The sequence below is a fragment of the Anopheles maculipalpis genome, chromosome 2RL, assembly GCF_943734695.1.
Source record: "Anopheles maculipalpis chromosome 2RL, idAnoMacuDA_375_x, whole genome shotgun sequence".
Lineage (NCBI taxonomy): Eukaryota > Metazoa > Arthropoda > Insecta > Diptera > Culicidae > Anopheles > Anopheles maculipalpis.
Window position 1 is genome coordinate 21,926,658 of NC_064871.1, and position 15,723 is coordinate 21,942,380.

Here is a 15,723-nt window from a genome sequence, read left to right on the forward strand (position 1 = left end):
CGGCACCCGGCTGTATGTTATTGAAAATTAATCTGCAAAACAACGGGACTGTTTGACAAATGCTTTTGTGGGATTATAGATCGTCGGATTGGGTTGAGAGCGTTGTGTGCCATCGATAATGCTACAGCGGATTAAGCTGTCCAGAGCTAACTGTTTGCATTTATTGTTTGGGTACAATATACGATTCAAATGCATTTATATTGTTCTGTGTGTTTGCTTTCCCTATCTATTGATGTATTATGTTATATCATGTTGAAAACTAACACCAAAAAAAGGGAAAATAATCGATTTTTTTGATTCATAATATTTATTAAAACCATTTTTTACGGTTGTGTTTGACGTATCAAAGTTATGGAAAAATTCGATCGATTCAACAGTTTCTTTCTAGCAATACAGCCTGGCCGTCCTTTATGAATAAAAAAAACAGTTATAAATCTGTGAAAATCTATTCAACACAAGCGGTGTTGACAATACGGCACTGGTCCGTAATAACCAATTATAAATAAATAAATAAATAAAACGGCAATCACAATAAATTGTCTAGATTAGAAGATAAAAAGAAGATTTAATAATATCTCTGATTGTAAAATTTAAAAAATATTCCATAGTTATTTTTGTCCAATTAATAATGTTCAATTGTGGCTTATAATGGAGAAGCCTTAATATAAAAATGAACACAAATGGACGCAAAAACAGAATCGATCGAATCCAAGCATTCCTGATTTTTTCAACCACATAACAACCATTGCTGACATAGGCTTTTACTGTGACAAGCAAGAAAATCTTTACTGTTTAGTTCCTAAGACTTCATACATAAATTATGATGCGATCGATTTCTAAAACACATCAAAGAAACAAAGGCAGCACTTCCGACCACACAAACACAATAGTGAATTCTCACTTTCTCTCTCCCTTCCTCGCTCCGTCACATTAAACCGCCGGTTCCACACCTACCAGCGTGAAGCGTCCAGTACCGGAACTAATTAACCCGATTAACTACCCTGGGCCAGCGCCTTCCAAAAGCGTCCGGGATGCTGATTGGTGTGCGTCCGTTATACACAGTGCTAATTTATTGATTCTGTTAATCTTTTGCGAAGCGACGCTATAGAACACAGGACAGCATTCACTGTGCTTCGCGTCAGGAAACAGATGCACATTCAAATGACAATTATGGAAGCTAAATTTACGATGTACCTTCGATGCTGGCCGTGGGGTGATAAGGAAATCTTCCCACACAGCAACGATGCACCTGCAGCCTGCACCATTGCTCACCCAGTGCGCGAACGCATCCGAACCAGTGGTTCAATAAATAATCGATAAATGGTCAACAGGCAGGACGTACGTCGCACAACTGACCGAGCGTTAAGTCACGCAGAATGATTTCCTTATCTTATCACTGGCCTGTTAATGGTTCCTGTCTCACACTGATAGTGTCTGCGGTTGGCCATTGTATCCAGGCGCTGGCAAAGACATGGTAAGCTTTGTCAAGAATCAATATAGCACCATCCCCACCCGCTATGTTCTTCCATGTTGCTTTATGTTTCCTGACTCGACTTGCTATGGGCCTGGCAGAGCTATCTGTCGCTTTGTCTCGTCAAGAGTAGGCTTGTTTAGCACAAGAACACTTAGTTAAACGCATCTAGAAGGTCAAGCGGCTCTTACCTGTGGTGTTGTGAATCTCGAAAAAGCTGTTCTCCGTCATCCGGTATTCGGCAATCGTTGAGTCGGCATCTGTTGCTTGCACCGTCGTCAGGATGGTGCCGAGCGGTTGCTCTTCAACTACCTGGTAGCGATAGTGTGGATTCTCCGGTGTCCAGGGCGGCGCAAAGAGCTGCCAGGTTCGGTGGATCATGGAATGATTGGATCGAAAGCAAAGAACGTGAATTAGACCTGGTACGGGCAGAAATTGCGGTGGAAGTGTAATGGAATGCATCAAAGATAGATTGACAAATGGTTGAAACGTTAGGGCGTCACCTTAAGTAATATAATAAATTTCAACTCAAATTTATGCATGCATACATACATGCACGCCTCATTTACCGGTAGTCGGCTTCGTTGTCGGATGGGTTTGAACCTCAAAGTAGAAGAATACCTGATACCGATGGTGGCTTTAGCTGTGTGTGTGTGTGTGTGCTCATCCGTACGAGTGGCCCGGTCTCTATAGGCATACGGTACATACGGTGAGGACAAGACTTCCCACTCAGCATGCTATCGATTCCGGGAACTTCGCACAGCAACCAGCACACGATCGTTGTCATCATTGTGCCTCTGCTGACAGCAATAAACTGTGAATAATGGCCTGGAAAAGCCATCAAGCAGACTGTGACGGAATGGCAAGGCATATGCGGTATCACACGGCGCAACGAGAATGTCGCCCAAGACATGCTCCGGAAGGCACCGCAGCACTCCGGTGGTACTGTAGTGCCGAAGAAAAAGTTCCTGCTTTGGTCGGTAGCTGACGCCAATGTCGAGTTGCGGGAGGCTATCACAAATAAACGAGCACAGACGGTGGCATAAATCAAGCAACAAACCCGGACCAGATCGGCTGGTTGCATTGTAAACCACAGCAAAGCGTTTGCTGCATTGGTTTGAATGTCTCGAGCATTAGGTTGGGGATGGCAAATGCAAGAAATATTGCGATTTACGTTTTATTTTAACATTGTTCCGTTCCATCATCAGCAGTCTGCAATTGATATGTTGTCTCGGAACAAATTAAAAATAGGATTCAAACTATGTTTTATGACGGATCAGAGAGCTTTTTCCAAACTACCCCCTTTATACATCAAACATTACATTCGAGTTACATCTGCACAGCGTTCGAAATAGAAATATTTATACAATTCAATCACAACACGCTCAGTCAAAGATATCATACAAAACGCTTGGCTTGGTCTACACTGGTACGTTACTGCCTCAGCAGTTTGCGATGAGTTAACATTCTTCCGTCACTTTGTCCAATACCATGATGCCACATCCTATTTACAAAGAAGTGGTCCAAACCGGACGTCTGAATAAAGTACACCATCAAGCCATTCTTCGTAGCGTCAAAAACATGGTTCTGTTCAATGTTTTCGTCAACCCGTCAGTTGTGATGTTTCGGGCTCGGAACGACATGTTTCCGGGAATGTCTTCCAAACGATGCGGTGGAAACCTACGGAGTGTTTCACAATTCATCACCGGCTACCGGTAACTGGCAGGAAAAAAACGGGCTAGCTGGCTGCGGGGATTGTTCACTTGACACGATGAGAACATCCAATCGCTACTGGATGCAATCGAAAGGGATGGATGGGTTTGTCTTTCGCTCTTCCGTTAAGTTCCCAACACTCCGGTGCTACACGGAGTAGCAAATATGCGAACAGTGCAGCAGCAGAAGACACCACACTGTTTTGCAGTTGCTGTGCCAGGCCATTGAAAAGGCAGCAGCCCCCCCCACGAGAATACGTTGTTGCACTGAAGGTAACGACCGGGGTGGAACATTCCTCCTGCTATCGTTGTACTCGGGATGAGCTGAGAATACCAGCAACAGTGCTGAGAAAACACGACTCATCGTCGGGTAACGACATTTTTGTTTTTCCGGACGGAATTGACAGCATTGTGATTTGCATTTGCAGCGGAAGTAAATCATCGAAACGATTTGTCCGGAGGTTGGGTTTTCTGCTGAATGGAGATGGAATGGGAATTTCTTTGTTTTTTTTTATTTGCTGTGCCATTGAAAAACAAATCGTTTCGAATGTGAAAACTACCGATTGAGAATAATAAAATGTGAATGGAGATCTTTTTAAATCCACAGCAGCTGGAGTGTGATTCCTGTTTGGGACTGCTTTCCTAACGAATGATTTATTTGAATTGAGTTTGTTTCTTTTGCTTGGCTACAGAAAAAATAAATGTACGTTTAATCAATCATTTACTTTGTACTAATGTTTTTCGTTTCCCTTATTCTTGCCCTTTCACAGAATTTAGATTCAGAACCTAAACTGAGACTGGGATCTTTAAAACAGTACTAATACGGTAGCGGTGCTGGTTTTCGCACGGCAGGACCGAGGTTCATATCCCGTCTGGATCGTTCCCCCAAAGTAGGGATTGGCTACCCAACTGCGTCATATCATTAAATTCTGTAAGCCATTCGATGGTGGTCGTTTAAAGTTTGTAAGCCAATCGATGGAGGAAGAGGAAGTAGATTATTGTAATTTAACGTAACTCATTAATTGAAATGTTAAGAAATATAACATATATTATCAAGCATTTTAGAAAATCAACTCGTGGTTCAAAATATTGTTGCTGTTCGAATAGCAATTCGATCAATTAAAAAATAAATATCGCATTGTAAGATTCATGGAGACGCCTGGTCTTTTTCATGGTTCGATAAAAATTTGAATATTAATTTTTGTAGCAAATTAATTGTCACTCTTTCGGGTCAAACAAAGTCAAAATCACCCCTTCAACAGTTCAGTATGCCAGTCAGAAACCAGTCCAAAGGGGACTTAAACTCTAGCTTGAACTAATGTCTCTTTCTTCCTCGTTCGTCTTCACTACCCAACCTAACCAGTCCTGTTCACAGTCACCATACTACCAAAACGCTGTTAAACACTGATAATTGCCTTATCATTTATGCAAATGATACACTCGATAGTCGGACGAAGCCAGCACGCACGTTCCACGAAATATATTAACTCACTTATTGCCAAAAATGCCACCAGTAGCACCATCTTCCAGCGCGGCTGGTACGAAAACCTTGTCATAATGCTGGACGTGCCTCGCGAACGGAAACCTGGTTTGGCGCGCCAGACACCGAACGCAAGCCATTGCCACCATTGACATTCTCGCCTTCTTTGTGCGGGATTTCGAAGTAGGATTTGATCGGATTTGGTTGGTCTCTGTTGCGGGGCCGTCGAACGAAGTCAACGGCTGCTGCTGTTTGGCATGACCCGGCACAGTAAAGTAGTTTTGCCCAACAGTGGCAACAAATTAGATCCTTCAAACTTAGCTATATGCGTTCCTCACAATGTCTAATCGATCGAGTTTTTAGTCTCGTGGGAGTGTTGCCGTGCCACCGGGGGCAGTGTCAAGTAGGCTGCCGGTTACTGGTGGCTTTAGTTAGACTTTAAATCGGCTGGCTTTGGTGAGGCGAACAGCAACAAAGCAAGATACAGCTTTATGAGGGTTGTATGTTCGGCTTTTATCGCTGCTAATTTTAAATGGATTAGCTAACAGAGCTGCAGAGATGATTTCATAATTATTAATGGGATGCCTTGATGGGCGTGTTTGTGTGCGTGTGTGGGGTGAGCTTATACCGTTGGGAGTAGTGGAATTATATTTCGCCAGCAGATACCACGAGCGGATTGAATGGAAAACCACACTGCGATATGGCAATTAAACGTGACATGATGTGAATCGAGCAACCTTGTACGTTAAGCGTGCCATTCGCACATCGTTACACACATGATATTGAACCACACGTAGCTTACAGGATAGTGGTGATGTGGGTTAAGGGTACGATGATCATGGATAAGGCTGGGTTCTTGAGAAAATTCCATTATTTGTACTGATTGTACAAAAGCCGTCCATGCATGGCAGCTTCCGGGCGCTAGGCATTTGCCTGTGTTGAACGAAAGAACTTGTGAACGAGAACATTAATTATTCACCACCGAATGATTCTGACGGACACCAAGCAGACAGTTATGTGAGCGTGTATGTATATGCAAAGGATCAATTGAAATTTTAGCCCTAGACCTAGAATGGGGCTAGGGCATTCTAATATCTTCTGGCACATTCCAAAAACCCCATATCCAAGCACCGGCTTGCTTCCGAGTCCCAATTCTAAAACCCCAACGAGCCTCACCAATGGGTAAAGCCCATAATCGTATTATAATTAAAATGCCCTCATCTTACTGCTTTTGTTCTTGGTCAGGATGGGTTCGAGGTTTGCACCATGCTGGTCACACTCCCCTGACCAACGTGTCGGTACAAAAACGACTTGATGGAAAACGTTGAAGCAATTCCTTCGTGAAAACCCGCTTCCGGTCACCTACTTGCACAGCGCAAAACGTTCTCAAGGTCCGTTCTTGAACATTTAGCAGCCACAAAACGGGAACCATTTGCTCACAACCCTTCCTTTCCAGGAGATCCTCTGGAAGGCAGTTGGGATTTGGGATAGATTTTTCCTCCAGAGGTACGAACCTTCAGCCATGCATGAATGTGGCTGCTGGCAGCACAAATGTGTCCACAGTGTCCACAGACAGTGAACACGGATATCGGAATTGGAAAAGCTCAGGAGAGTTTTGTTTGAATTAATTACAGCAGCGTCGATGAAAGACGACTCTTCTCAGCTGAGCCGGTATGATGGTTATGTGTGCTCCGTTCGTTTCATAAAGCAAAAGATTAGTACTTGAAAGAAGGGATCACTTTTTCCGATTGCTTGGAAACATACTCATTCGTAAGCAGCAAGCTTAAAGACAATGTTCTTAAAATCTTAAGCCTTTAGATATGAAACAACACGCCTTTCGTCCTTTGATACGTTAAAGCTTCCCTCGGAGGAATAAATGAGAACGTTTAATTCCTTTGCTTGCTTGCTCGGATATTCCACGCTGCAGTGTAGAACTATTATGCCATAGAGAAACGTATTCAACTTGGCTCACGCTCAACTTTTCCGGGAAAAGGAAGAAAAACCTCCTGTGAGACTTTTCATCCTCCCACTGCTGATGATATTCGCAGTGTGTCTTATCACGCCGAGAGATCACGGTGGCTCGAGTACTTTCTGATCAAATGTACAGGTATAGTTGTGCAATGCGATACCTCCAGTTCTCCGTGAGATTGCATCACTGCACACATATGCTTCGATCCTTCTCCGAGACACTTCAACATATTAACACTGCTATCTGGGTCTCTCCTACCCAAGTCACAGCCGAGGAATGAGGAACGGGGATTACGGCAAGCCGTTTGCCATGCAGAAGCTATCTTCACTACTCAACCCATAATAAGACTTTTCACCTGTGTCACAACACTGCCGCACATTCTGGAACAATTTTCATGCGTCAGTGAAGCGAACACCACCGCCTGTGTACTGTCGTCGTTGTCGTCGTCGTTGTGTGCACCATTCCGACTTGTGAGAGTATTTTTGGCTTTACGGATACGCCATTTGCGAGTTCTCACTCCCTTTCTCGCTTTTTCCCACCGTAGCCGCTAACCTCTGACCGAAGCAGTAATTAACGGAAGTGGTGTGAAGTAACCTCGGTTAGGGAAATGCTCAAGAGTCACTTAGACGGGATGCTTCTCTATGTCATTGGTTTAATTTAGCTCAACTGAAACAACAACGATGGCGGGCGAAAAAAAAAACGCTCACAGCAATGCAGCCATAGCAACCAAGAGCCAAGAGCACGATCTCAAAAGGTGCCAGCGTTTGTTGAGAGTGTGAAAAGTTGGTGGTGCTAAGCGGAGAGAAAGAGAAGGAGAGAGAAAAAAAGGCACGACATAGACAATCTGACTTCTTACGCGCTGGTATCATCTCCGCGTGGAAGTTATGCGACGGACAAATCCTTTCCGAGTAAAAAAGGAGAACCTTGTGCGCTATCACGTTCCACTTTAATGGGTTCAGCCATCACCACCACCACCGTACAGGGTCATATGGCAGGGTAAAGGAGAGCCGTTCTTGCATAGTGTCTTCGTTTGGCGGTAGCTTTTTCATTTCCACCCGCTGAAGATGACAGCATCTTCAGCCCCGACCCAAACCACGAGGAACGGTAGGATGCTGCACTGGGAGAGATCGCGTGAAGACGCGATTTGTCTTGATACAGTCTTAATAGACCACGCAAGAACGAGCGCGGGCGGATGTTTTTAAAACCATGCAACGTAAACCCTGCCCACCATTGCCCGGCATCAAGTGTGCCTGATGGATCAAGCGGCAGCTCTTTCCAGCCCTGTACACTATGAGCGTGTACTACCAGCTTTGAGAAAGCCAAAGGGTGGAAGGTTGCTAGACGTTCGAATATTTTCTCATAATTCGTTTGGATGGCGAAAAATTCGCTGCTGCGAAGAGCTTCATCATTGCCACCGCGTGGCGATACAGCACAGCAGGAAACCAATGCTAGATCCGTAGAGGGTAAGTGAAACAAACTCAACAACAACGGCACAAAAAAAAACCCCTCCAAAACAGCGAGATGAAGCGAAAAGCGATGCAATTTTTCTTCCCGGTGGAATGTCCATGTTGGCGCGGATACCACATCCTTCCCACTCCATCCTCAGCATCACTGCTGGTGAAATGAGAAATGGTGTGAAACCGGAATGTTCTCTTTTTCCGATGGCGAGTGGCAACAAGACGGCGTAAACCACTGCGTTGGGAATAAATTGCTTCATTATATGGTGCCGGGTCGTATTCTACGTTCGTTCGGGGTATGTTTTTTTTTTATTGTATATAAAAACTTGCATTGGACTTCGGTGCAGCATGTCCAGTGCTCTTGTGCTCTAGGACGAAGGATACCTAGGATAAAAAAAACGAACACTTCCGTACATTAAAACAATCCGCGCCAACTTACGCGGACTTGATTCAACGCAGCTTAAGATGCTGGATGCGAACGGCCAGCTGTACCAGCACGTGGTGCATAAAAATTGTTAAAAGCTTTCTTTTTTTCACCAGTAAACCGTTTGCGAGGAACTTATCTTTTCATGCTCAGGCACTCATAAATGAACGCGGGAAATGGAAACGTTTGTGCAAATTCATCTCACTTTTCAAAGGGCTTTGTTTTTGTACGATGTAGTTTGATCAATTAGTTGCAGTTTTGCAAAAACTTTGCAAAACAAAAATTTAACAGGAGCTTATCTCGCAATGGTCAGTTTTTCTTTGAAGCAACTAGCTGGAGTTTTTAATGGTAGCTCAGTCATGTTCGTAGTAAATTATTCGAAAATGATAAATCAAAGAGAAAACTTCGGATGTGATTTAATACCAGTAGCCAAAGCTCGAAATTCTTCAAAAAATTTACGAAGATTTACTATGGTCTTTGAAGAATAATTTAAAAATATTTCATAGATTTCAATACTTCACAATAAACCACAGAATGATGACATTGTGTTATTGCAACACACAAAATTACAACAACAATTTAGTAATTTCACGAATGCAATACTGTGTTCTGAAATGATTCTACAGAAAACACAATCCAACTATTTCATGTTTAAAGCTCCTCAGAATTGCAAATGAATCAGTAAAGCACACCAACCGCGTACAGTTTGTACGCTCATGCATTGCTTAAGCTTAAGCTTAATGATCCTTCCAGGCATCCATACATTTAACAAACTCATCAAAAGTACCAACTCACGCCCGGAAGTACATGTGTGCACTGCAATAAAAATCGCTCTACATTGTACATTTTCAGAATATACGAGAAACATATTGAAAGCTAGCATCACGATTGGATGCGAGTGTTAGAAATGAGGCAAAAAAGAAAAAAAGAACAGAAAACAACTAACACCACCATGCACCGTGATAGTGATCCATTTTCCTGCAAATGTGTGGATCCCCTGCTTCCACCGGGCGAAGCACTAACTATCATGTGACGCTTCAAAACCCCGGTAGGAATGGGCTAGCACTAATGCCAATCGAGTGTGAAAATTATGTGCATCCCATTGCACAACACGCTAACGAACTTTATTCCTTTGCAGAGCAGTAACCATACCTCCTAGGCCGTGCATAGGCACCAACGGGACAATTTATAACGGCTTCCGCCAAACGAATAGTATGAGCCATGGGGTAGCAATTCTAAAGCACTTCCTTAAAAGCACTAACACGTACGTAGAAGATATCGTTATGCAATTTGCAAATCAATCGATCATATTTTGCCTCGTCTCGGGAATTTCACGCTAGGACATTTGCGTTCGATGCTTCATCCATTTTCAGCATCACATTCATTTGCAATTCTCTCTTTCCCGAACTACGTTGAATTCCAGCAACACATCACGTGATGTGTTGTCCCATGGTAATGGAACTATACTTTCTTTTTTGTACACCGCAAAAACGTTTCCGAATGCTACCGGTGTATTTGCAGCATAAATAGAATAAGCACTTACCGGTGGCTCTTCATTAACGTCCGTAATCGTGATGATGAGCAGTCCTTCGCCCTGCTGTATTGACGGTGCTGTCGTATCGGTGACGAGTACGGTGATGCGGATGACCTGGATTTTCGAGCAAACGGTACGGTACATGACACGATCAACTTTTACCCCTGTGCACATCGCTTGAAGCTCGGGTTCGTAAACCCCTTGCAAACTACTTACCGCAAAGCTATCCCGCAGCAGCCGCCGATTAACAAACACTTTGCCGGAACGATCGATCATAAACATATCCTTAAAATCTTCCATCTCGCCCACCTCCTTGCCGTTCTTGTCCACCGCCGTTATCGGTTCGGTGGCAGCATAATCGAGCGACTCACTGGACGCCACATCCGGATCGACGGCAACCAGCGTGTGCACGAGCGTCCCAATCGGTGCATCTTCGCTCACCTCAGCCCGTTGCGTTGTTGGGGTAAAGTACGGTGCCTTATCGTTGCTGTTGATAATGCTTACCGTCAGCATGGTCGTACCGGACAGGCTCGGTGTGCCGGAATCCGACGCTACGATCTCCATCTGGTACGTATTGCGCCGATCAAAGTCCAGCTTGCGAGCAATGCTAACCACTCCGGTCGTATTGTCGATGGTAAAGTCATCAAAACTACCCTGCTGGATACGGTACCTGGGAAAGGGACAAACAAGGGTGAGAAAAAAAAGGAACGCAAATTAACCACTCGAATCAAAGCTAATAAACAGTAAAGCTGGTCGAAAACTGGCGACGGTGTAGTGTATTGGCAGAATTCTGTATCCTTCGTCGAGCCTGTCAGTGTGCTCTAAAAGCGTTGTGCTTCTTTCCCGGTTTCTATTTGTGCCAAGAAAATTACCGATCTCACCTTTATTACATTAGCGAATGCAATTAGAACGTAAGGGAGCGTCTGCAAATTGAAAGTGAGTAGCGAATTTCAAATCGACTTGTGCCGAAATCGTTTGCATATTTAATGAGCAGATTTTGTGCTGCTGGCCTAATTAAAATTCAACAGGATGTACCGTTTTCTTCGGAACTTTGGGCTACGCCAACGGGCACCCGGGAAACAAAGCAAACCAGCACAAGAGGCGCCAAAAAAAGATTTCCCAACAAACTGATCTAATTAATGATCTGAGGTTGCAGCGCCGGAAAGAATATTATTCATCACGCAGAACAATTTCTACCCATCGATCGGCTGCAAATTTGGAATCACCAGTAGAAGCTTACACCGTGCACGGATTTAATGACTAATTCGCTCTCGTAAAATTTTAAACTTTCGGTTTTATAACTAAAAGCTGCTGTTCGGCTAACCCTTGCTGAGTGGGCTATAAAAAAATGGTTACATTATCTTCGCCAACCGACCACCGACGGACACGGTTTGAGCATCAAATTCTCAAACCTGTCCTGACCAACGACGCTTCATCGCAACGCAATGCAGTTTCAAGTTCTCGCATTAAATGATATTATCTAAAGCCCAACCATCTCACGCTTTTTTGGCACGAGCAAATGGGAAGCTTTCAAGCTCCCGAGCTAATCAAAATGCAAACTCCAACAAGGTCGACGGTCAAGGATGTAGCAAAAGGAAGCGATGATGGTCGTCGAACTTCCCAGAGCAAAAAAGTTTCATTCTTTCTACCGGCCTCACTACCGCGCTGCAGAATTCCTCCCACCATTAGCTTTAATCTTATTTAACCTGGTAATTCTACTGGTTCAACCCCTCTGCTGGTAGCAAAGATTTATCCTCGCTTTATGATCGGCATTTTTGGGAAACTGGGCTGGCTCGCTCGGAAAATCCTTTTCACGGGAGCGTTCAATTTGCTCCATTTCGCGTAAATCTAAACAAGAATTTGATTAAAATTTAACGTAATTTATGCGAACAAAACCCGGCACGAATAGGCTTATCGCGCAGGAAAAACGGTGGCAACTACCGATATACACCTGCCGTGCAATAGTGAACAGTACAGGGTGCCCTTTTACCTGTGCAGTTGACCCTATAAAACGCTTCGTTCTCTTTCGCTCTTGTACAGGTTCGATAGGTTCCACTCAATTATGTGAAGTCTCGGTCGAACAGCCTACACTTTTTGTTTCGCCGTTGTTCGATTCCCTGGTTCTCGGTGGGTCCGATCGTACATTTGTTTCCTTGTTTTTGTTAGTTCGAAGTGTAGTACATGGTTTTTCCACTTCTCAACTTCCCAATTCTCTCTTCCAGGAGCGGTATTTTAAACCAACTCGACCGTAGATTCAACGGGCCAATGAGTAGGAAGCAAATTTTTATGCAGCTTTGTCCAACAGGGGATTGATTTTACAGCAAGCTGCAACGGTAGAATCGGTGCTCGAACTACGGTTTATGGTTACCTCATCCACCTCTTGCACGCTGTCCGATTTGACAAACACTGTGAGTAGTCAAATACATGTTGTTCTGGGAAATCCCAGATTGCGTTCGGTTAGCAAATAGTCGAACCATGTTGGATCGTATAAATATATGAAGCACAGGTAAGCTTGAATGATTCGCAGTACTTACAAAACGGCTGTATAAGCTCATATCGAAAATTAATTTTTGAGTACTTATCGTATTATTGTCGTACTTACAGTAGTAATCAAACTAGACATTTTTAGATGAAATTTTGGAAACTAAATTTCTGCACCAAAAACATGTTGTATTTAGCACGCTTTTCGAAGTAAAAAAGCATAGCAATAATTTCAAACCATTGTCCCTGATAAAGCTAATCAGGGCAAGAATAAAGCGAAACATGAGCAGAAACGATTCTGCATAATGAAAATATTGTTCTATTGCAACATTAAACCGATGAACGGCCGGAACGAGCATTTAACGGATGTTCCCACCATTTCCTTGAATTCTATGTTTTCTTCACTGTGTAATCAATTGCAAGAACTTTCCCATTTGCAATAAACACCATCATCTTCATCATCATAACCATCATCATGGTTGTCGTTCACACAGACGTCCCCCAATCAAGCCTGGTGCCAAAGGTTGGGTGGCGTTGGTGCGGTGGTAATTCTCATCCATCCATGAGCAAAACGCTTGTCCTCCTGATGCCGGTAGTCAGGAGTTTGGTGCCGGCAGCGGAAGCGAATAAAATGGACATTGATGTCGTTTTGCAACCGAACCTGGACCGCAACCCGGCTACTATGGGCATGGGTGGAGAAATTGAAAAGTATCGATGAAGTAGCATCGGTCCCCTTACGGTGTGTGGAGCTTGTGGAGTATGAATAAATAAAGGTAAAACAAGGAAAGGTTTAGGTCATATATTCGCATTTACAGCATAACCTTTTTCTGTGCCCCTGTCCCCACCAAACCGACCCGTGATTGGATCGCTTCCGTTCATGATCGAACGATTTTCTCCCAATGTACCGCCCAATGCTTCCAACCAGGCTTCTTCACTCCAATGGCGTTTCTCAATCCGTTTCTTCCTTTCTCGTTATTACGGTGGCACGAGTACGAAACAAATCTCACTCCCACAGGCAGGACGTAGGTGAAACGAAGGGAGTTCAGGAAACACGGGTAAAGCAGGATAAAATAATCAAGTTATTCTAAAAATTTATTTTTATAGCTTTCGAACCAGTGCACAAACGACAAGCCCGACCCGGTCGACCGAGAGCCCGGTAGAATCGATCGAAAATTGGTTATAGGTCTTCTCGTGTTTGGATCGATTCCGGACCTGGCAGGGAAACAAACCGACCCCTTTCACAAGGTAGCAGGGATGCAAGGAAAGTGTGGTGTAAACGAAATTTAAAATTTACCTGATCTCCGCATTTATTCCCGTGTCCAAATCGATGGCTTGTAAGCGCTCCACTATGGTTCCTGGAAAATTTGATCGAGACGCAGAAGAAAAGAACAATAAAATCAATTATTTGAATTATCTTGTAGTACAAAGGAGAATGTGAAACGGGGTAAATTTATGCGTAAACAACAGCAGATATTATGTTAACATACTAAACTTCCAAATAAACTACGCGCGTACAGTATTGCATTCGTAATGGAAATGTATCCTGTAACAAAAATCACACAAATGTTCTCTGCAAACAAACTTGAAATGTTATGAAAATTCGATAAATCGGTGTACGGCTTACGCATCTTTCAACGCGTCCGCTGCCGATGGTTTTGATGCCCAAATGCTGTTGGGCACTGGCAATCGCTAGGGAATACGATACGCATCCGTCGATCAGAAATAATATCCGAGAAACGTTGATGTTAAATAAACTTGACTCTACTTTTAGCATCAACCGCACAACCGGAACGCCATACGCAGCAAGGCTGGAATATTGGTACGGTACCGGAGAGCAAGATAAATCTCGATCGATACATGCGGCCAGAATCTCGTCACTGCACAGCAACAGCCGAACCACAAACCATCCAATAACGTTTCGATAGGATTAATATCTTTTGACGAGTTCTTTGATGAAGAAAGTCCAATAGGGTTCAAGCCAAACGTAGCAGCAAGGCAAAAGGTTCGGGACCGAAAATGTTGATAAACTTAAGTTGTTTACAAATTCATACAGCAGTAGCAGTCGTAGTCGTAGCGGTACGCTGTAACCGCAAATTTCATTCACCGTAAGGTAAAATCTCGATAATCGATACTTCGATAAGTCAGCTCAAATTCGCTTCATCTCGGTGTGTTTTGCCAATACAGTAAGGGAGCAAACGATGCCCGAACTCGTGTAGCTAGCTATGAACCACTGTGCCCAGCTGGGGCACAAGGCTTCAACTTCTCCTGATGGCAATGCAATAAGCACTGGTGAAAACTTTCCACAATGACAAACAGCAGACAGAAGAAAACTTAAATACTTTGACCGAGACCACTGCGCTCCGGGAGTCCCGGGAGCCGCGGGGCTAACTTCACTTTGTTTTCCCATCACCGGTACCATTATTATGGACGCCATTACAACCGACTACTGTGGCAACCGTTCCACTCGTGGCGAGTTCTTCGAACTTACCGATTGGAAAGTTTTCCTCGATCGAGGTGAGATAGTTTTGCCGTGCAAACTGTGGTGCGTGGTTATTAACGTCTCGGATGGTGATGTTCACATTGCAGAGCGTCGTGTACAGCCCGTCGGTGGCCTGACAGGGAGCAGCGGAAATGGGAGAAAATAGAAAACAAGGTTAGAAATAGTTCAATTCGATCCAAAGGAAGGTATTATCGAGTTTTTCCTCCCGAAGGTTGCACCAACAGCACCCTTTGCATCTCCTCGTTCGTACGCTGCTGGTGCACCCGAGCCGGGTTATGTTCAAACGACCATGCAGAAAATGTTAATCAAGAGGAATTTCTAATTAGATATAGTAATGGCTTGGCAGGGACTGCGGTATGCACTCGTGACTCGTACGCCGACCCTTAACAGCACCCAACGGAGGGAACATTGGGGTAACCAGCCAGAGTGAGAGAGAGAGAGAGAGAGAGAGAGAGAGAGAGAGAGAGAGAGAGAGCAACTAGCAAGGACTTACCTCAACGCCAAAGAACACGTTTTCCGACTTCAGATGGTTCACATCGAGCGCAACCGATTTCGATATCGTCAGCTGACCGGTACGTTTATCGATTTCGAAATGTCGTGTGACGGCCTCGTTGCCAATGATCCTATTGCGGAGAATGGAGAGCCGAAAGGAGACCGATTTGGCGAGTAAATAGATTGAATCCGATGTATTCGAT

The 15,723-nt window shown here is 44.0% G+C and overlaps 3 protein-coding genes across 3 annotated transcripts in view; 1 reads left to right on the forward strand and 2 right to left on the reverse strand.

Moving 5' to 3' along the window:
- LOC126558402 (sorbitol dehydrogenase-like) overlaps nucleotides 1-15,723 on the forward strand; it is a 286,926-nt gene that overhangs the window by 140,060 nt on the left and 131,143 nt on the right. The gene's annotated exons all lie outside the window — the stretch shown is intronic.
- The window catches only part of LOC126556614 (cadherin-87A), a 53,947-nt gene that overhangs the window by 5,089 nt on the left and 33,135 nt on the right, over nucleotides 1-15,723 (reverse strand). Inside the window, exons 5-10 of the mRNA XM_050211963.1 lie at nucleotides 15,522-15,651; nucleotides 15,017-15,140; nucleotides 13,823-13,883; nucleotides 10,264-10,717; nucleotides 10,057-10,161; nucleotides 1,663-1,831 (exon numbers count right to left, since the gene is read on the reverse strand). Coding sequence (XP_050067920.1) covers nucleotides 1,663-1,831; nucleotides 10,057-10,161; nucleotides 10,264-10,717; nucleotides 13,823-13,883; nucleotides 15,017-15,140; nucleotides 15,522-15,651 — 1,043 coding nt within the window. The remainder of the gene's footprint in view (nucleotides 1-1,662; nucleotides 1,832-10,056; nucleotides 10,162-10,263; nucleotides 10,718-13,822; nucleotides 13,884-15,016; nucleotides 15,141-15,521; nucleotides 15,652-15,723) is intronic.
- The window catches only part of LOC126557604 (protein arginine N-methyltransferase 1), a 724,795-nt gene continuing 716,197 nt past the window's right edge, over nucleotides 7,126-15,723 (reverse strand). The window contains exon 4 of the mRNA XM_050213441.1: nucleotides 7,126-7,148. The gene's annotated coding sequence lies outside the window, so the exon portion shown is untranslated. The remainder of the gene's footprint in view (nucleotides 7,149-15,723) is intronic.